The following is a 21,663-nucleotide window of genomic DNA, read 5'->3' on the forward strand; positions in this document are numbered from 1 at the left end:
GGCACTAACAGGTTAAACCCCTAAGCCTGACAGCCCAGTGTGCACAGCACTAACAGGTTAAACCCCTAAGCCTGGCAGCCCGGTGTGCACAGGGCACTAACAGGTTAAACCCCTAAGCAGTACAAGTCACTGACAAGTCACGTGACCACTGAGGACATGGCTCCCTCTGTCCAGATTACAAAAGGAAGAAATAGAGTAAACAAAACTGAGTAGAAACAAGCCAGCTCCAAGATTCTCTCTGAGAGAAGCATGGATCTTAACATGGCATGGTGAGCTGGGGCCGTGAAGTCTGCGGAGCGGGCTGATGGAGTAGGATTTCCTCACCTTCTTTGGAAACCCAGTGATCTGCAACCTCTTCCTCATTGGCCTAGTAGTGCATTCTGGGACTTTGTCCTGAGAGAAGGGACCTCAGTTCAGACCATGGTAAATGCAAGGATAGCCATCTTCAGAGCGTCTTCCAAAGCCAACTAATTGGAAATGACCAAAATAGCCTGGGCTAAGGGATATGCTGAATTCCTTCCACACAGTAGGCTGTTGTCACCTATGAATGGGTTTGTTGAGGTAGAAGGTGCTAGAAGGTCATATGCTGAGTTACAGTGGGGTGTCACATGGGAGTACACATATATGTATTTATGTGCTGAGCAGGCACATGTGTGTGTGCACGTGTGTGAGAGTGTGTATGCGGATGTGTGTGTGTCTGCTAGGTAAGTGTGCTACCACTGAGCCATAGCCGTGGCCCTGGAGTCTACTTTGTAAAGACCAGAAGGAAACATATGACCCTGTGCTCTTCCCTCTGAGTTTTTGGTTCAGATCCCCATTATGCAGGGATGACAGACTGAATGGGCACAAGGGAAGGGTGTAGGAGGGTCTCCTGGGCTCCGTGCTTTGCTGCTCAGGCCTCTGGTTCTGTGCATCTCCTGGCTCTAACAGTGGACTGAAGTGGGTTCAGGTCTGTGGGAACCCCTTTCCTGTCTTATAGCTGTATCCTACAATAGCCCTGCCTCCCTACTCCCACTGCAACTCCCAGCCACACTGAAGAGTCTCATGGACTGCCCTGAGCCTGCCACATCTGTGTGGCCTGTTGTCTGGATACATTTCCACCTTGCCTCCTGAGATGTGCTGTCCCAGCAGGACTGTGCATACAGCTGATGGCACTGCCCACCCCAGGGCCACTCGCTGTCCATCATGGCTTCTACTCTTCTCTCAATGCTTTTCAGATTACAACGAGTGTGACATGAGAGAGGATGACTGTGCCCCTGGGATGTGCAGGAACACCTTCGGGTCTTTTATATGTAGCTGTGATGGGGGAGGACCTGACTCACAGGTGGAATATTCTGGAAGGTCCTGTGATGGTAAGTCTCATAAGCCTTTTCTGGAACGTCTCATCATCGCTCCTATGTTTGCTCATTCCTAAGAATACAGGGCCTTTGTCCAAAGGAAGTCAGCCTGTTTTTTTTTTTTTATCACCTAGACAAGTTTTTTGTATGTGCATGTGCATGCATGTGTGTGCATGTATATAAATGTGTGTGTATTTGCATGTCCATACATGTAGGGTATATATGCATATTCATGTAGACTATGTGTTGTATATGTATGTGTTTATTGTACTGTATTGTGTGTGTGTATGTACTGTGTGTATGTGTATATGTGTGTATTTGCAGGTCCATGTATGTAAGGTATATATCCATATACATATAAGGTATGTGTTATTATGTATTTGGTGTGATGTATTGTGTGTGTGTGCGCCTAAGGTATATATGTGTGCATGTATGTATGTGTATGTACTGCTTGTATGTGTATGTGTGTAGGATGTATGTATGTGTGTATATGTGTATGTATGTGTAGGGTCTGTGTATGTGTGTGTGTGGTATCAGTGTGTGACTGGTCCTCCCTCTTCTTTCATATGTGTCCAGGGGAGGGAGACAACCACCTGTGTAAGTAAACAGGATGTGGGTGACGTCTACATGGGAGACCTTTCCAGGGTTCCCTGTATGTTACAAAGGTGTAAGTTTGGGGACAAGAAGGAAGCCAAGGGGCCACCTTGGGACTCTACTTAGAGATATGTCTCAGACTCCGGGCCAGGTTACTTTCTCCTTCATGCCTAGCACATCCATGGCAGACCCTACACATACATATACATATACACACATACATCCTACACACATACACATACAAGCAGTACATACACAGATATATACCTTAGCTGCACACACACAATACACCATACCAAATACATACATAACACATACCTTATATGTATATTCATATATACCTTACATACATGGACCTGCAAACACACCAAAGAAAGCCGAGTAGCCTGCTCTGTGCTAAGTGTGGGGACTCTGTGGCTGGAGCTGGCAGCTCCTGGGTACGGCTGCCTTAGAGCACAGATGTCTACTCTGTCCCTCCAAGCCCTAAACAGCCTCACCCTGAGCCTTTGTCTCCTTGGAACCTGCAGGTGACCCTTCTGGCAACACAGCCCAGACCCCAGGCTCAGAGTGGTCCCCTACCCCAGCAGGAACTAGGGGTATCCCTGTGCCAGATGCCAGCTCCACACTCCAGGACCTGTCCCTGCGGCTGAACCTGACGGACGCCGTTAGTGTGTCCTGTGAGATCGAGATGGTGGTCATCACCGTCCAGAAGTGCTTTCTGCAGCAGGAGGCCATACCCGAGGCCTCTCTGTACCTGGGAGAGCCATCCTGCAACGTGAGCAGAAGCAACAGCACACATGTGTTTCTGGTGGCTGGCTGGGGCGAGTGTAGGACCCTCATAGAGAGTGTGAGTACATATGGCTGTGAGCCACCCACTGGGGGGACCTCAGTGTGGGGAGGGTTCTCACCTGGTAGGGAGACCAGGAAGGCTCTCCTTCACTCCTGGGCCTCTGACTTCTAAGCTAGAGACCCCGAAAGAGGAAGTCAGACAGGCCCACACTGTCACAGTTGGAACACCGGAATCCTAAGGTAGGTGTAAGACCCACACTGCAGAATTCTTCTGGTGCAAAGGGACTGGGGTTGGCCAGGGTCGGGGTTTAAAGATTCCTCTCTGCCCAAGCAGGATGGAAAGGCAAGGTAGGAAAGGTAGGAGCATGTGTGTGCATATCTATGCATGCACGGATACACATGTGTACACATTTATCTATAGGTATGTATGAGCATACACGTGTGCCAGTCTGGTTTCTGTCACTTTGATAAAATATATGAGGCAAATCAACTTAACGGAAGGAAAGATTGGTTTTAGCTCACACTCAGGGGTTTCAGTCCATGGTTGGTGGACTCTGTTGCTCAGGGCAGAAGAGCACGGTGGAGGAGGGCTGCTCACCTTGTGGTGTCCAGAAGTGAGGGAGGCAGAAAGGGGAGGGGCAGAGAGAGAGAAGAGAGGGGGAGGAGGAAGAAAGAAAGGAGGGGAGAGAGAGGAGGGAGAAAGGGGGTGAGGGAGATGAAGAGAAAGAGGGGTAGGGAAAGAGGGATGGAGTAGGAAGGAAAGGGGAAAGAAGAGAGAGAAAAGAGAAAAGGGGAGGGGAAGAGGAAGAAGAAAGAGAGGATGGGAGAGGGGATGGAGAAAGGGGTGGGGAGGAGAGAGAGGAAAAAGAGGGAAATGGGGCAAATGAGATTGGATAGAGAGAGAAAAGGGAAAGAAGGAGGGAAGGAGGAAGAGAGAGAGAGAAAGAGAGTAAGAGTAAGAGAAAAAGAAAGAGGAAGAGGAAGAGGTGAAATCTCCCTGGCTGTCCTGGAACCCACTCTGTAGACCAGGCTGGCCTCGAACTCAGAAATCCGCCTGCCTCTGCCTCCCAACTGCTGGGATTAAAGGTGTGCGCCACCACCACCACCCCAAGGCCCCTCTTCCTAAAGCCTCCTAGCTGCCTACAAATGCACAACCACAGTGAGGGGCCTAACACAGCCCTAGCAGCCCCTCATGAGCTCCCATGTCTAAGGAACATCACTAGGATGCCAACCTTAAGACCAGGAGCTGTAACACGCGCTCAAGTGTCCTCCGCATGCCAAGCTGTTCCCAGGGAGTCAGCACCTCTTCACAGGGGTGGGATGGATGCAGGGGCCGGCAGATGGAGGATTAGGGTCACCTCTGTTCTCAGAGGCAAATATCCAATTTGGCAGTTCAGTCCAGCTGGGTTTGGGGAGTGCTGAGAGAAAAGGGAATGCCATTGATTAGATATGGTATGACATGGTCAGATACAGGTTGATCCAAGGACATATGTTGCCATATATGCGATTGGTAGACTGGTCTCCTTTTGGTGTGTAGGATAGGAGCTAGAGAGAGGTAGACACCAATGCCTAACATAAATCTCCAGCAGGTGACATCAGGGGACAAATCTCCAACAGGTGACATCAGGGACACTTGTCTGGATTTTTACACTTTTGGGGATAACCCTACAATCCCTGGAATCTAGCTGCAGTTTGGGGCTGGGCCCCCTCAGGCCCAGGAGATCACTCACATCTCATCTGTTTGTGCTTAGAACATGACCACCACAGTGGTGAAGACCACGCTGAGGAACGACCTGTCCCCAGAGGGCGTCATCCACCACCTGCAGATCCTGAGTCCCATCCACTGCGCCTTCCAGAATGACCTTCTGACTTCCTCGGGCTACACCCCACAGTGGGGGTGAGTGGGGGCCGCCTGGGGTTCCTCTAGCACCTCTGCTTGGCTTTGAGTCTGACTGCACAAGTGGGCAGAACTTGTGCCAGCTTCCCCTATTTCTGTCCCCAGTCCTTTGTAGGATTAACTATAGAAAACCAAATCCCTATCTGTGGCCATCAGCTAGGAGGAACAGCTTCTAGGCAGCAACCTCCAGCTCTTCAGACCCACAACCTCCATCGCGGCCACCCTCTCTCAAGGGCCACCTCCCACACGTCATCTCTTGTCACCTGCTGGTCTTCCTTGACTTCTGTGCCTCCCTAGAATCACCTTTGGTGGGGAGAAACTGGAAGAAAGGACTTCATAGAGCAGGTTTCTCAGAGCCTCTATTCCCTGCCCCACCACAGGGTCTACACCGTCATTGAAGACGTCCACGGTACTGGAAATTTTGTCACGGAAATGCAGTTGTTCATTGGCGATTCTCCCATACCTCAGAACTATAGTGTGTCCGCCAGCGATGAGATCAAGATTGAGGTGGGACTTCACAGGCAGAAGAGCAGTCTGAAGGTCGTGCTGACTGAGTGCTGGGCCACCCCCTCCAGCAATGCCAAGGACCCCATCACCTTTGGCTTCATCAACAACAGGTAGAGGCCACGCCCCCTTGCCCAGCCCCCTTGCCGATTTGGACCCCTTGAAATCTCCAGGCAAACTCTGAGTGGTTGGGGTTGGGGCTAGATGAGGCAGCAGCCCGAGTGAGCGAGAGACTTCCAATGAGGCTATAGGATTGCCTGTGGGAGAGGGATGTTCACAAGAATTGTGCCTGAGCGGCAGCCGGAACAACTAACTTATGTGCCCTGTTCCTTCCCTCAGCTGCCCTATTCCCAACACCTACACCAGCGTAATCCAGAATGGTAACTCCAGCAAGGCCCAGTTCAAGCTGAGAATCTTCTCCTTCATCAACAACTCCATCGTCTACCTGCACTGCAAGCTGAGAGTGTGCATGGAGAGCCCCAGGAACTCGTGCAGGGTAGTAAGTGCTGGCTCCTTCTGCTTTCTTCCTTGGTAGAGAAATTGCCCCATGCAAGAGAACAAGGGGTGGGGAGTGGAGGGTGGAGGGGTGGGGGGTAGAGGGCACATGCTCAGAAGAAGCATGCAGCTTAAAGGGGGGGCCCAGGACAGGGAGTGGCACATTTTGGGTGCAGTGATTTAGGCCAAATGTGTTCTTCCTGGGGTTCTGTTGTTAACTTTTGGTTCTCATGCAAAGAAATAAGTATCATTGTGACATTTTCACATGTATTTATTGTTATGCTTTGTTCTTATTTGCCCCCATCTCCCTCTCCTCTCACCATGGTTCAGTTTTCTGTTTGCATCGCACATATACACTCATGTACCGTACACACATATACCAAACACACACACCTACATGCATATATATATATATATATATATATATATATATATGTGTGTGTGTATACATATACTAACATATGCATGCACTTATATACCATACACACTTAGACATACCACACACACATACTTATGCATATATACACATAAATATAGAAACACATGCATATACATATGCACACACTCAGACACACACATATGTATACACACACACATATATACATACACAAAACACATATATACACAAGCATACATATACATATATAAACATACATGTACAGATACAGAAGCACACATACACATGCATATACACATGCACTCATATACATATACACAAGCATACATGCACATGCATATATACATACACACATACATATATATATATATGCATATATATACAAACATACACTCATACATATATACATACAAATACAAATATACATGCACACATACACATGTATACACAATGCATTCATATACATATACACAAAGATGCATGCACACATACACACCACACACATATATGCATACATACATAATACATACATACGTGCACACATACACCATTACCCTCCCTTGTCCCTTCTTCTTCCCTTCAGACTTCTTGCAGCTACACCTGAGCTTTCTGTTCCAGTTTACTTTCTATTGTGATAAAATTCGTGACTGATAGGAACTTGGGGAGGAAAAGTTTTTAACTTATAGGTAATAACTCATCATCAAAAGAAGCCAATTCAGGAGCTCAAATAATGGTGGAGGATTGCTTCTTACTGGCTTGCTGCCCCTGGCTTGCTCAAACCTAAGAATGGCACCGCCCACAGTGGGCTGGGCCTTTCTACATTAAATAGCAATGAAGAAACTGTCCCACAGATGTGCCCACAGGCCAATCCAATCAAGGCGAGCCTTCAGTTGAGGTTCTCTCTTTCCAGGTGTGTCAACTTGCCAACAAAACTAACCAGTCCTGCCACCCCACCCCAGGCAGCTGTGGTAGCATCCCCCTTCAGTGACACTGAAGCTTCCGTGTGAAACATTTTGGTGAAATGAATAGTGCCTCAGCAGTGCTCAGCCTGCGTAGCACCTTTTCCTCTCCTCGTGCGCTGCATTGACAGGGAGCTTGTGAAGGATTTGTTTGTTCATCCAGACTATGGGTGTTCCTCCTCTGGGAGACGTGCTCACTACTGTACCCATCTCTGACGGTGACAGACTAGGATTCTGGGGTCTTTCCAAGCCTTTGGCCATTAGCAGGGTGTGGCTAAGAGACACAGTGCTGGATAATTCAACCATCCCGCTTTCTCACACTGTGGATCCCCCTGCAAACACAGCTGAGTCCCCAGGACACACACTGTGGCACGTGCTCCAGTCTGCAGAAGCCCAGGGCTAGTGGTCATAGCAGTGTTGTCTCTGCGGGGACTGCTGCTGCTGCCTCTCTGGTCTTTGCAATCTGACCCTGACCTCGTTCCCCTCCCCCACCTTTAGAGCAGGCTTTCCATTAGTCTCAGGGCCACCAGATGCCAGATGTGTTTTAACTGGGCTGTTAAAGTATTGAAACACACTACTGAGTGAGCCAGGAACACACAAGGCTGAGTGAGCGTTGGCAGGCTGGGTCCCCAGCTGTGCTGCGCAGGTGACTCTGCCATGGCCTTGCCCAGCTTCTTGTGGCCTTGCCATTTCCTGACTTGTAAAACTTCTTTCTTTGTACATGTCCAGATCTCTCTTCCTAGTAGGTCTCACCTCCTGGGGTTAGAGTTTATCTCAACCTGCTCATCTTTTCAAATAAGGTCAACTGGCCAGTATTGTGTAAACTTGACACAGGCTAGAGTAATTTGAGAAGAGGGAACCTCAACGGAGAAAATGCCTTGGAGGAATCAGGCTGTAGGCAAGCCTAAAGGGCCTTTTCTTTTTTCTTTTCTTTCCTTTTTTAAAGATTTATTTATTTTATGTATATGAGTACACTGTAGCTGTACTGATGGTTGTAAGCCATCATGTGCTTGCTGGGAATGAAGGTTGCTCACTTTGGTCAGCCCCATTCCCTCCTGCCTAAAGATTTAATTATTATTATAAATAAGTTCACTGCCGCTGTCCATAGACACACCAGAAGAAGGCATCGGATCCCCATTACAGATGGTTGTGAACTACCATGTGGTTGCTGGGAATTGAACTCAGGACCTTCGGAAGAGCAGTCAGTGCTCTTAACCGCTGAGCCATCTCTCCAGCCCCGGGCATTTTCTTAATTAGTGATGGATGGGGGAGGACCCAGCCCACTGTGGGCGGTGCTGTGCCTAGGCTGGCAGCCCTGGGTTCTATAAGAATGCAGGCGGAGGAAGCCAAGTGGAGCACACCAGTGAGCAGCATTCCTCCATGGTCTCGGTGTCAACTCCTGGCTCCAGGTTCCCGTCTGAGTTGAGTTCTCAGTCTGGCTTCCCTCAGTGCACTGTGACTCTGGGTACATAAGCCAAACAAACCCTTCCCTTCTCAAGTTGCTTTTGGTCATGGCTGTTCATTGCCGCAATAGAAACCCTAACTAAAGCAATCAGAGTTAGAAAGCCGGGGTTAGGATGCCAACCTTTTCTTGGAAGACCTTAGTGTGTGCTGGGGACCTAGGAAGAAGACGGCACCATACCAGTGAACCAGGCAGTGAATCTGAAGGCGGGACTGGGCCCTTGGAGGACACAAAAGGAATACTAGGTTGTGTGGCTAAGGCATGGTCCTAGGGAAGATTTAGAGGCTCGTATTTCCACAGTCTTTCCTCTGTGTGTACCCACTGTACGTCATGCTTCTGGTGGTGTTTTGGTCTGGTTACATCAAGTCGACACAAGCTAGGGTTATTTAGAAGAGGGAAATGCCTGCATCTGAATGCTTGTAGAGCATTTGCTTGATTAACGATTGGTGTGGGAGGGCCCAGCCCATTGCAGCCAGGGCACCCTGAACATGTGATCAGGATTGTATGAGAGGGCAGGCTGAGCAAGCTTCTGGGAACAAGCAGTGTTCCTCCATTCTCTGTCGCCTCTGCTTCAGCTCCTGCTTCCATTCTTGGCCTCCCTCAATTGACTGTGACCCAAGATTCGCCAAGCAAACAAACTCTTTTCTCTGCAAACTGGTGGTGCCCCACCAGAGTCCACATCTAAACTCACCCAGAGGACCAAACAATCGGGGTCAGATAGGGAAAAACCCAACACTGGACATTCACGCCCTGAAAGAACCATGAGACTAATGTGAGGTTTCTCTTCTCAAAACAGAGCTGCAACGACTTCCGGTTGCTGAGAAGCAGTGAAGCCTTACACCAGATGACCTGGGGGCCCCTCCATCGGACTGAAGGTGAGACCCCTGGGTTTCAGTGGTAAGGAAACTGGTCCCAGCCTAGTTTACAAAGCGCCTGTTTAAAGTATGGAGCTTTAAAAAAAATTTTTTTTTCCTAAAAGACAGCAGTGGCTAAAATTTTCCTCAAGACTCTTCTGGTGCTCGTGTGGGGTTAGGGGATAGGATTTGTCCCTCTTGGCCACCCTGAGAGGTGGGGTTGACATCTGCGGCCGTGCTATGGGGAAGAATCCTAGCTCCCGGAAGTCCAGAGCATCGAGCTGAAGGATGCTGTGACGGAAGTCCCAGGAAGCTGAGAAGGTCTTTGACCCGGAGTAAACCTGTCAAGTGGATGCAAAGAGAAAGGACCCAGGCTGTGAACAGACAGCTGCAGTATGTGTGTGTGCATGCATATGCATGAACTTGCATGTGCACACATGTGTAACTGCACATCTATATGAAAATGCTGTTAATCCAGATGATGAACAAAGAAGCCCTTCAGTTGCCCCAAGTATCAACACCTATATAGAAGACTATATTAATGTATTTCCAGGGTCAATTTTCCAAACATATTTCCCCATCTATACAATCTAATTACTTGGAAAGCATAGGGAATCTGTGTGCTTTGGGTACTGACACTGAAGTTTCTATGGGTACTGACACTGAAGTTTCTACGGGTACTGACACTGAAGTTTCTACGGGTACTGACACTGAAGTTTCTACGGGTACTGACACTGAAGTTTCTAGTAGCCTCCTGGTTTCTGTCTCTGCTCTACGGTAGGAGAGTTTTCCGGCTTTCGCTAACACATGGCTGTTTGGAGCAAAAGCCACAGCCCCCACCCTGCTGGGCAGCTGAGTATGGCTGGGGAGGTCAATTCTGGCCAGTGAGAGAGGAAAGAATCATTGGAGCCTCTTAAAGGGTCATCCTGTGCCATCCCTGGCTACTTCCTTCTTCCATGTCCCCTGATGTCATCTCATCTTTATGCCAGAAAGAGATTTAAGCTTTTCTCACTGCTCGAGCTGTTTTTTTTCTTCTGTGATTACTCCCTCCTAACCTTTGATGATCTTGTACCTCTCTGCATTTTCTTGTGCAACAGTCTCCGGGATTCAGGCTTAGGCTGGGAGCTGAGATTCAGGCTCAGGTGGAACTGGGTTTCTGATAAGTGAGCAAGGGAGTCTGCACGTAGGACCTGGCTGGTGTTTCTCAACTCTTGCTTTTCATCCGAACATTGGGAAAATAAAGGCTTAGGCACAGTCGCCAAGGACACACACGCACACACACACACACACACACACACACACACACACACACACACACACACACACACACACACACACACACACACACACACACACACACAGATCCACTGACCCAAGAGTGTTCCAGACCCGGGGGCAGGGGCAGGGAGGTCCACAAATGATTGCTAAACTAGGTTCTGAGAGCCAGGTGGGGATCCTTGGGTAACTGCTGGCCTAGGCTCAGGAACCACACACCTTTTCTCAACTTCGCATCCTCTTAAATAGAGAACTGATCGACCTGGAGCCTCAATAAGAAAGAGTATGCATGTATTGTGCTCTCATTAACAGAAGTGGAACCTCTTCATTTGTTCATGGATGTCAGGGGAATGTCAAAAGTGAGAGGTGTTGGGGTTCATGGATGTCAGGGGATGTCACGAGTGAGAGGCGTTGGGGTTCATTAATGTTAGGGGATGTCACAAGTGAGAGGATAATAGACATGAGTTTGTTCCTAGGCTGCTGCCTGAGCTGTGTGAGTTTTGTGAGAGATATTATTGACTCTACCCACTACCAGCTATCTGTCCATGCATCCTCTGTTCATCCTGTATCTTCCATCAATCCATTTACCATCCATCCATGTATCCATCTATACGCCATTCATGGGTGTATCTAATCTTTACTAATCCATCCATTTACATATTCATCTATCCATCTGCCCATTAGTCATCTTTTCACAGTTCTATCCATCATATATTCACCACACTTGCATACAGACAGACAGATGGACAAAACAGACAGGCTTCTCTTCCTCCATTCATTATGTGTCAGGAACCTTGGTTCTCCTTTATAAGGTTGCAGTTCGAGCAAATTGCCCTTCCTACCTCCCAGGGTTATATCTAGGTCCTTTGAGAGTCCCTAATATGAGAGGCTCGCTTAATTAAAAACCTGGTCAACGTTGATACTTTTGGGATGTTGAACATACTAGCTCTCGTCCCTCCTTTTCCCCTTGTGAAGTGGGGATATTATTTTCTCCTTCAGAGCTTGGCCTGTGGAAGCTTCAGGATAAGAGTTGGTTGTTTCCATTTGTAACCAGCAGAGGTCTACATGAGGCCAGCGCAGAGTACATTGTAGCAAGAGAGTGACTTGCTGTGTCTCCAAAGCTCTCTGTCACTCTCCTTCTCCTCACCAGCTTTCTTGTTGTCTTGTAGCTTTTATTTCCACAACATCCTCAAACAAACGGGCAGAAAAGCCCCCCTCGGCACACGTACTTCCAGTTGGTAAGGGCTGCTCTGTTGCAGGAGGAGGGTTAGCAGAAGCATTGTAAGAGCCTCCAGGGACAAGGAGAGGTCAACAGATGTGTTCCTTCCTCTGTCCCCTCTGTCAACATCACTGCCCCTTCAGGGAAGCATGAGTGTCACCTTGAAATCTGAGAGAATACATGTGTCATGTGGCTGGAACTGAACTGCTGTGAACTGGGTCTCAGAGGCAGAGCTGGCTGGTTATAATCTTCTACTTATCTTTGTCCCCAAGGGTCAGGGTCACCTTTGTGAGAAAGGCTCTTGCTCTTCTTCCTCTTCCTCCCCCTTCTCCTCCTCTTCCCCCTCTTCCCCTCCTCTTCCTCTTTTTCTTCCTCCTCTTCCTCTTCTTCCTCCTCTTCCTCCTTCCCCCACCCCACCATGTACATAAGTACTTAAGTAGCCTGAGCTGCGGTGACAAAACACCATGGACTTGGTGCCACAGGACCACAGTAGGACCACAGAATTTTATTCTCTCACAGCCTGAGATGTGGGTGTGGCCAGGCTCCCTCCCTCTGAAACCTGCTGCCAATCATCCCCCCAGCCTCTTCCAGGTCCCTCAGGCTGTGGCCCATCTTTGGGTTCCCTAGCCCGTAGCTACATCTCACTGCAGCAAACTTATAAGAAACCTAGTCCCACTGTGTGAGGGCTCAGCTCCTCCAGTGTGGCTGCACCTTTACTAGTCCTCTCCACAGTGGCCCTGTCTCCAGAGGAGTGGCTTTGGGCTTTAATGTATCTTTTCATGGGAGATAAATTTTCACACGTGTCTCATGTAGGGAAATGGTCTTCTTGAATACGTGCTGCGTGCTTTGAGACCAGTTTGGGAGTCTCCTGTGGCCACTGCTTTGGAAATCTACTCTTCAACCTGCTTAATTTATATCATTGGGCAAAGACATGGGTAGAGTGAGATCACCAGGGTGTGTGCAAATGTCCAGGACAGTTACTGAGGCCAGAGGGCACTTCTCGAGCATCTGAGCTGGGATTCCCCGTACCAGGAGAGCTTGCTTCTGCTCTGCATGGTCATATGTGTCAGGAGGCCTGGCTTCTGCTAATGTTAGGGTTCTGCATATCAAGTATGTGGGGGTGTCCCTATTGCTTGAGACACACACATGTAGCATGTTGGAAGGCCAGTATGGGTTGGTCATGTGTATGCTAGGGGCTTGCTGGTTGTCTTTTTTTTTTTTCCACTCTGCAGTTGGGAGTGTTTTATATGCCCTGTGTCACTTCACTTAAAAAAACTCCCTGCTTCATGGACAGATGGGGTCTGACTGCACACACACAGGTCATATTGTGATGTCTGGAGCCTCACATGAACAGACAGAGTCCCCATGCCAGGGGACACACTCACTGTGTCAAATTGCACAAGCATTTCTGAGAGCTTGCTCTCTGTTTCAGACTTACCTGCTTTGGGGCGAATCAGGAGCCAGTCTGGCCTGCAGACACTACCCTGAGCCATGCTGAGTTAGTCCCTTGTCGGTGGTGATCCGGATCCAACTGGATAGGCAGCATCAGGACAGGGGCTCAATGTTCTCAAGGGCTGACAGTCTGGGCTATCACGGTCTGTTCCACAGTGCCAACAGAGCCAGTCTCCTGCCTCGGCCTTAACATAGTCAACTCAAATACCCTGACTCTGCTGGGAAGAGCCTCTTCCTGGAGGCCCGTGGAGACTGGATTCTGGGGCCAGCTACTCTGTGTCCCTTGGACTATGACTAACCAGGCAGAGGGACCCACACTCCTGAGAAAGTTACATAGTTGCAGCTAGTGGGGAGGTTCCCCACCCCAGCATGTCCAGGCAACAATGTTGCCTGTTTGAAGCTCTTTGTCTGAATGGCCCAAAGGGAACCTCAGAACCACCTTGGGGCAACTGTGCTGATAGCAACAGCCCTCGGGCCATCTCCTAGAAGACAGCCCAGTGTCCACTGTAGGGCCTAGAAGTCCCTGGGGAAGGGAAATGGAATTTGAGTATTACAGGCTCTTTCCTAAGCAGACCTTTCAGGTATACTAAAGGTGGAGGGGACGGGAGGGGTGAGCATAGCTGGGGTCCATCTGTGATCTCTGTTATTAATGACCTTGATAATGTGTCCCTCTCAGGCACAAAGCATTTATGGGGCCAGGCCACTGGAGGGCAGGCCAGGGACTGGCTGGCAGCTTGAATCTTTTTTCCTACAATGTGAGACGTGTGTGTGTATCCAGATAAGGACATTAATGTCCTTCTCTGTCACTCTCTACCTTAGTCTCTTGAGGCAAAGTCACTCACTGCTCCTAGAGCTGTGAGGGCAGCCAGTCCCAGCCATCCTCCTGCCTCCACCCCTACAGCACTAGGAGTCCAGGTCTGTAGCCTTTATTTGGGTTCTAAGAATTTGAATTCGGGCCCCTATGCTTTTCCAGCAAGGGCTCTTTCCTCCTGAGCTGTCTCTCCCAGCCCTGACAGTATGGGAACATCTATCCTGCCCCACACCTGCCTCTTCCTTGGGCTCCAGCATTGACAGCCTTCTGCCTGTCTCTGCTTGGCCTGTTCTAGAGAGTTCTTATGAATCGGTCTCACAAACCATGGTCCCTCTGTGACTCCCTTACACACTGTCTCCTACATGGCCATGTGACATCAGCTCTGTTCCTTTTGGTGGCTTGATAATAGTCCATCGTATAAGCTGGACACAGTGGGGCTATTGCCCATGGCCCTACCACATGGAAGACCAAGGCAGGAGGATTGCTGAGACTGATGTTATACAGTGATATCCCAGGCCAGCTCATGCTACAGTGTGAGACTGTATCTCAAAAAGCCAACCGAATGGGCAAAACCGAACAAACCACTCCATTGTGTGTCCTGGTTGCAGCTGGCCCGTCCATTTGCATACTGATGGATGTTGGGGCCATGTTTCACTCATTATGAGCAACACTGTTTTCCCCTCCATTCTCTGGGGTCTTCACTCTCCCGGACTTCGGCTGTTACTCTGGTTTAGGGCAGGCCCTGGCCTCTGATGTGGATGGTAACCCCCCCCACACACTCCGTACCCCAACCCCTGTGTCTCCCCATGAGGAGCTGGCTGGCTCTCCAGCTGTGAGGGGACCTCAAAGCTCTACCTCTGGGTAGACCCTTGCAGGCTGAGCTGCTCTCGTTGGATAGGGGTCCTGTGCCTCCCTTGCTGACCCGAAGGTACATGCAGGCCTTTGCCTTGAGGGCCTTAAACCAAATTCCAAGCAAGCTGCTCAGAAATTTGGATTGAGTACCTTAGATCCAACCCCCCCCCGCATTCCTCCTACCCCCTACACTCATTGCTGCTTGAGAAGGGGCTGGGCCCCTGCGCGCTGTTGATTGGATGCATGGGCAGCGGGAGTGGGGGGGGGTGCTCCCAACGTTGAGACCCTGAGAACTTCATTAGAAAGGACAAACACACAAACAAACGTCAAATGTACTGTGGTGGTGCACACCTGCAATCTCAGCTCTTGGGAGGCAAAGGCAGGAAAATAAAAAATTCAAGGTCACCCTTGTCTACACAGGAGACCCTATTTAAAAAACAAAAACAAAAAAAGGAAAAAAAAACCTCAGAAAATAAACCAATAAAACAGGTAGAAAGGCAGGTGTAATCAGTTTCAACATCCCAGACATTTAACTGACTAATTAAATTGATTAATTTATATATCTTTATAGGGTCAACTCAGAGAGTATTCTGGTGGCCCACATCTGGGAAGGCTGAGGCAGGAAGATCACCCAAAGTCAAGCTTGCTATATAGTGAGTGATACTGTCTCAGAGGCACACACAAAGCAACAACAATGTATACACTTGATTTTTTTGTATCCTTCTCTTTTTCTGCAACAGGTAATTTTACATGCTATACCGATCCTGGCTTGGGGTTCTCCTCCCAGGAAGCGCTGATCCAGCAGGTTCTGTGGCCAAATGGAGAGCTTTTGCACCTGGTCATCACATGAAGTGTACGTTCATAGTCTCTGGAGAACATGTATGCTCAGAGAAGTCCGAGGTTTGTACACAGCCCACAGGCGTGAGGCTGCACCTGGCTTTGAACCAGGTGTCTTATTTCAGCAGTAACTTTATAGCAAGCAGGTCTGCAGTGTCCCATGGGGGTCTGGGGCAGAAGGGAGGTGGAATGGAATCTGTGTTTTTTGCTTTGAGGTTCTAGAGAAGGCTCTAGAAGTTGGGGATTTACATCAGAAAACAGCGTGGCCACACCCTTGCACTTCAGACTTTGCTTTCTGCTGATGGGCGTGCCCACCAGAAATTCCAGGAAAGAGGGCAGTTCACCGTCTCCCAGTCTCCCAGCGGGGACTGAGAGCTGGAGGAGGGTGGTATCATGTGATTTCTCTTATGTGTCTTTGTTGCAATGGAAATGGAAAGTGGTGGCAACACCAGCAGCTGACCCCTTCTCTTCTTTACTGAGGAGGGGACAGAGCTTAGGGACATTGTATGTGTGTGTGTGTGTGTGTGTGTGTGTGTGTGTGTGCATGGGTGTGTGACTCAGGGAATCATTCATCAGTTAAGACAATTGGCTTCCCCCTAACTCCTAGTGCACACCTAACCCTGTTGNCCCCCCCCCCCTGCAATCTAAGCACATCTTTTACTTCACACTTTCTGGGCCAGGTGCCAACCACAGATGCATAATTCCCCTGACCCTGGCAATTTCTCTTACCCTGAAACCTCTCTTACCCTGGCACCTATCTCACCCACAGGTGCACAGGCATGTACAAAGCCAGTCCTGGGGACGGGTTACATCATTCTCCTTGCAGCAGCTGCACTTCTGGTGGTAGCAGGGGCCACAACCCTTCTGATCTTGCGTTACCAGAGAGTAAGGCAGAAATACAATCTTCGGATCCAGACCGACGACTTCAGCTACCAGGTGTTCTCTCACTAGAAGACCCAACTGACCAGGAGATGGGTAAGAGCGAGCAGGTCTGACGCCACGTCCTGCCTCTACTGCCCCTGGAGATGGCAGAGTGGGCTTGGCAAGGGGTAGATCTGTAACTGACAAACCTCTCCTTCCCCAAAGCGGCTGAGAACCGCTGGAAAGGGAGCAGGGACCATTAGCAGGTCAGCAAAGAGTTCTGCCATTTACACCATGGCCCCAGGCAGCCAGAGGTGGTACAGTGACCCTGGTACCCAAGGATGGCTCCCAGCCTCATCTCCTATGGCCTCTGGGACAATGACACAGGAGTCCAGCTGGGTCCACTGTGTCACCACAATGCTCTAGCCAGCACTGATGAGTTAAATTGAAGGTCTTTGGTTGCGAAGTTGTCAATCACACTGGTGTTTAGAGGAGTCTAGTTTGCTCCCACAGAGGGCAGGGTCTGCATATAGACCACACATATCCCCCTAGATGCTTCAAACTACCTCTTGCTGAATTAAGAGACCTCACCCAGTGGCAATGCTACGTAATCACCAGAAAATCTGTCTGAGTTTGGAGCAGACAACTTAAGATTCTTGTTTATTAATTTATGTGAATGGTGTGTGTGTGTCAGGGGAGTGGGGATTAGAAGACCATATACAGGAATTGGTTTTTCTCCTTCCACCATGTGGGCTCCAGGGATTGAACTCCAATCATCGGGCTTAGTGACAAATGCCTTTAACCACTGAGCTAACTCACCAGATTCAGGGGACACTTTTTTTTTAAAGATTTATTTTATTCATATGAATGCTCCATCTGTACACATGCCTGGTGCCTGGGGAAGTGACGAGCTTCTGTGGGGGGGCTGGGAACTGAACCCAGGTCCTTTGCAAGGAAAGTGAGTGCTCTTAACCACTGAGCCAACTCTCCAGTCTCCAAAAAAAAAAAAAAAAAAAAAAAAAAAAAACCACAGTGGTAATTCATAGGCTCAGTAGGCAGGGAGAACAAGTGGGTATGCAAATGGATGAGTTACAATGTTGGTGATCAGCTAATCCATTAAATGCTCAGGTCCTTAGACCAAATATGATCATAAAAAAAAAAAAAAAAAAAAAAAAGAACGCTTTGGTTTCTAAGGATATGGAGGGCCCCCTCTGTGAACTCCTTTGCCTCCTGTGGACTGATCCTGTGACTATGTGACTGTCTTCCCCACACAGAACACCCTGTAAATAAGGTCCAGTGGCTGATTCATCGAACGCTGACGGGAGTCCAGCCCTGGACAGTGCTGTGCCAGCACTTGGGGATGAGACAGCAAACCTCTGCCCGCCCCCAAGAGCCTGAAGACGCAGAGTACCACCCACCAGGCTGGTGATGGGCCTGCTGAAGCTGTGGGCGGATCCCTGGAGTGGTCTTCATCCTCAAACCCAGCGCAAACACGGCCCCACTTACCACAGCCTTCCAAGCTTTGACATCCAAGCTGCTCCCGTGACCCCTGTTCTCTTGACAATGACATCCTTACAGACATTTCCCGTGATGCTCGTTCACAAATGGATCCATCCGATAAACTCTCCAAGGGTGGTTTTCCATACACAAACACACTTACTCAGCTCTCCCTATCAGCATGCGACTCACACCTGTGTGGCAGTGACTCAAGACGACCTAGGTGAAACTGGGACGATTTCTAACACATTGCGGTCATATGATGTGTATGTAACACTTCTTGCATGTTTCCCAGCACATCCATGGACATTTTTCATGTAATTCCATGAAGAGGAAGGTGTGATTCCCACCCCCCACTCCATCACAAGGAATCAGGGGAGAGGTGGGGGAGGTGCGTACCACACTAACTCTACTTTGTTGATCTGAAAGACCCGTTGGTTACATAGTTATCATCAGAGGCAATAGTGTTCTCCCTAGTGAATATAAAAGCAAAACAGGGTTATAGCATTTAATTAATATGCTTACTTATGTTGAATGTGACTCTCACACAGATCATCTGAGGGAAATGAGTCTTTCACTTTCTTGCATATTCGTGAGGGTAAGAATGACAACTGGGAGTCTGTGTGACAAGCCACCTTTGAGCAATAAATTTTTTCTGGCACTGAAGTGGTTTGCCATGTTGCTTCCCCCATGTGGCTCAGTTCATGTAGCAGGCCATTCTTGGCCATTGGTTCTTTACTAGACACTCCAGGGAGATGCTGAGGTGGGGCTCCCCACCCCTACCCCACCCCTGTGTCATCCATCACTTCTGACATCAGCCTGGCATCTTCCACTGACTATTATTGAGAAAAATAAAATCTCAGAAAACCCAGGTACTGAGCCCAGGACCCGGCAGCTCTCTCACACTTCGCCTCAGTCACACAGTCTCAATGACAGGCTGTGCCAGCTGTGAGGACAAACTTCAGGGTTCTGGAGACTCCAGTCCATAGATGAGCAGTCATGTCTCCTGTTGGTGGAGGAGGATGGCAGACATTTCCTTACTTAGCGCTTACCATGGCCTCTGGGGGTGAGACTCTCGCTTTATAGCTCAGGATCTGGACTTAATCAGTTAGGCAAGTTTTATAAAGTATGTCAAGGGCCCAGAATTAGAACCAAACCCATCCACTGCCATCCATTGTAAAATCTACCTCTACCTCCCGAGGAACAGGGAGGAAAGCAAGGAACGCCTTGTGGGTTTCAGAATATACATACATGAGGAGTCCAGATGTTCCACAGATGTTCCTGTTCCTGCCGTGGTTCTGCCTGGATTCCTGGAAGGCCTTACTTTGGCCCTGATCTTCCTGGCACAGTGTCTCTCAGGGTGTGAAATGATACATGATAGAGATCTGATGGAAGTGAAGGTCTGATAGAGGAGGGTCTGTTTGTGCTAGAGGGTGTGGTGGAGGAAGGGCTGTTGGAGAAGGAAATCTGATGGAGGTAGAAAGGTTGTTAAAAGAGGTCTGTGGGATGTAGAAGTTCTGATGGAGGAAGATGTGATGGAGGTGAAGGTCTGATGAAGGAGGGCCCCATGGAGATGAAGGTCTGATGAAAGTGTGCTCTGATGGGAGGTGGCTCTGATGGAAAGAGTGCCCTTTGAGCACTTTGACCCACTACCTGATCCAACATGCAGCTCTCCAGTATCGCCACTAGATGGCGGGCTGAGTCAAGCCTGCATCCAGGGTAACAGGAACCCTTGTGTTTTTGCAGCAAACACTGTTCTGGCTTCTCTCCTTTTTCTGGATTTGAGTCTCCTGCCCTTAAGCAAAGACGAATCTAAAGGTTTTCTGTAGGCACAGGGCCTTAGAGGTGACACTAGGCTTTGAGAATCAGCCCCTGTAGTTCTCTTCAGCATTCTGACTTACAGGAAGTGCGGGATGGCATGTGTGGGGAAGGTGTAGCAGCAACATCCACTTCACAGCAACATCTGCTTTACTCAGACATTTTAGAGAAAACGGCCCCTTTCTTGCCCCTCCCCTCTCCATTTAGGAGGAAAAGGTGGCTGGGGAAGATTGCTAGAGTTCTTTCATCTTTGTCAGGTGCACCTGGGGCCTCCAATCCAACCCTGGCCACAACGGCTCTTGCTTAGTCTGCAAAGTGAAATCGTGGCTGCTGCAAGCAGCGGCTGGATTGGGAAGACCACATACAGGGATGAGCACTGTGGGCTTACACAGCCTAGAGGGAAAAAGGGAGTTAGGTATACCCGGCATGATCTCGGGGCCTGGGACCGGTAAGTGGAGTCTTCTACCCAGCAAACCTGAGATGTCTCTGGGTAGGCTGTTACAGCCTCCTCCTGCTGGATCGTCCACCTCCAGGAGCCTTGGGCAGGCATGTGGGCATCGGAACAGGAGCCTGGGCTAGAGTCCGAAGTGGAAACTTAAGGGTTCTTTGAAATCTCAGTTGTGTTGGATGGTGTTTTGCTGGAGCAAACACGTGAAGGAACGTTTCGCTGAAGCAGACACGGAGGAGAGGATGTTCTGCTAAAGCAAGCACATGAAAGGACACATGATGAAGGAGTCTTTGCTAACGGCACGCTTGCATTGGTCCACCTTACACTGCAAAATTGAGCTGTATTTGTTGGGACTCCATAGAGAGAAATGCAGCAAAAAGACTTCTGGTGCTGTGCTGCAGTTTCTTGCTGCTTCCATGGGCTCGGGCTGGTTGGCAGAGTGATGTCAGCCGAGACAGACACACATACTGAGGCAAGACCCGTGGAGGACCCGTGGAGGACCCGTGATGTTTGGACGAAGCATCAAGAGGATCCAACAGACTGTACTGGAGGCTGAGCTTGGCTTGCCTGTAGAGCTAGCTGGACGATGTTTGCTGGTCTCTCTTCTCTGATCTTTACTTCTCTGAAGGCTCCGCCAGAACTTTTCCTGGTGTTCCTGTTGGCTCTGGTCCCTCCTGCTGACTTGGGCAGAGACTGAGGCCTGGCTGTCTCTGCTAGGTAGTGCCGCTGCCACTGCTAATTCGTGTTTGTTAACCCAACTCTACCAAACTGGCCTGCTGGTGTATCCACCCATGAAGTGTCTGCGAGTGGATCGAGCTGCTGCCGCTGCTGACCTGTGAACTGAACTGCCGACTTCCAGACAACACAGATGGGAGTTGCTCCAAAGAACCATTTCTAAACAGGTCCACACCCCCATACCCTTTCTTTTCCACTGCCTCTGGCAGATGATGCACGAGAAGGGAGGCTAAAGCATTTAAGAACCATCATAAAAGCAGGCTTAAAAGAAAATTAAAGTTACAGGAGCCCTGGCCACAGATGTCACCAGAGCAGCTGGAGTGGCCTCTGGCTCCCCGTGTCCCCATGCTGAGTTCTGGAACTGCTTCAGAGGAGGAAGTAGCCACTTGACTTTCCAGCAGTACCTATAAACGAGTTAACCTTGCAGAAGTCGTTGGCTTCCCCCTGGGAGCCCTCCTTTTTGCGCCTTTTTTCTTTCTGTCTATCGAACTATCTAGATGCTTGCTATTGATCTCGGCTCCCAGCAGCCCGTGGGATGTCTTGGCAATAAATCTGACTTCTAATGACATT

At 49.3% G+C, this 21,663-nt stretch overlaps 1 protein-coding gene across 1 annotated transcript in view; it reads left to right on the forward strand.

Moving 5' to 3' along the window:
• The window catches only part of Umodl1 (uromodulin like 1), a 64,717-nt gene extending 45,969 nt beyond the window's left edge, over positions 1-18,748 (forward strand). The window contains exons 15-22 of the mRNA XM_021221541.2: positions 1,218-1,352; positions 2,459-2,778; positions 4,472-4,617; positions 4,998-5,234; positions 5,461-5,620; positions 9,231-9,309; positions 16,504-16,709; positions 17,870-18,748. Of these exons, the coding sequence (XP_021077200.1) occupies positions 1,218-1,352; positions 2,459-2,778; positions 4,472-4,617; positions 4,998-5,234; positions 5,461-5,620; positions 9,231-9,309; positions 16,504-16,685 (1,259 nt within the window). The 3' untranslated portion in view covers positions 16,686-16,709; positions 17,870-18,748. The remainder of the gene's footprint in view (positions 1-1,217; positions 1,353-2,458; positions 2,779-4,471; positions 4,618-4,997; positions 5,235-5,460; positions 5,621-9,230; positions 9,310-16,503; positions 16,710-17,869) is intronic.
• Positions 18,749-21,663: the final 2,915 nt, after the last annotated feature.

Source organism: Mus pahari, chromosome 21 (assembly GCF_900095145.1).
Source record: "Mus pahari chromosome 21, PAHARI_EIJ_v1.1, whole genome shotgun sequence".
Classification (NCBI taxonomy): Eukaryota; Metazoa; Chordata; class Mammalia; order Rodentia; family Muridae; genus Mus; species Mus pahari.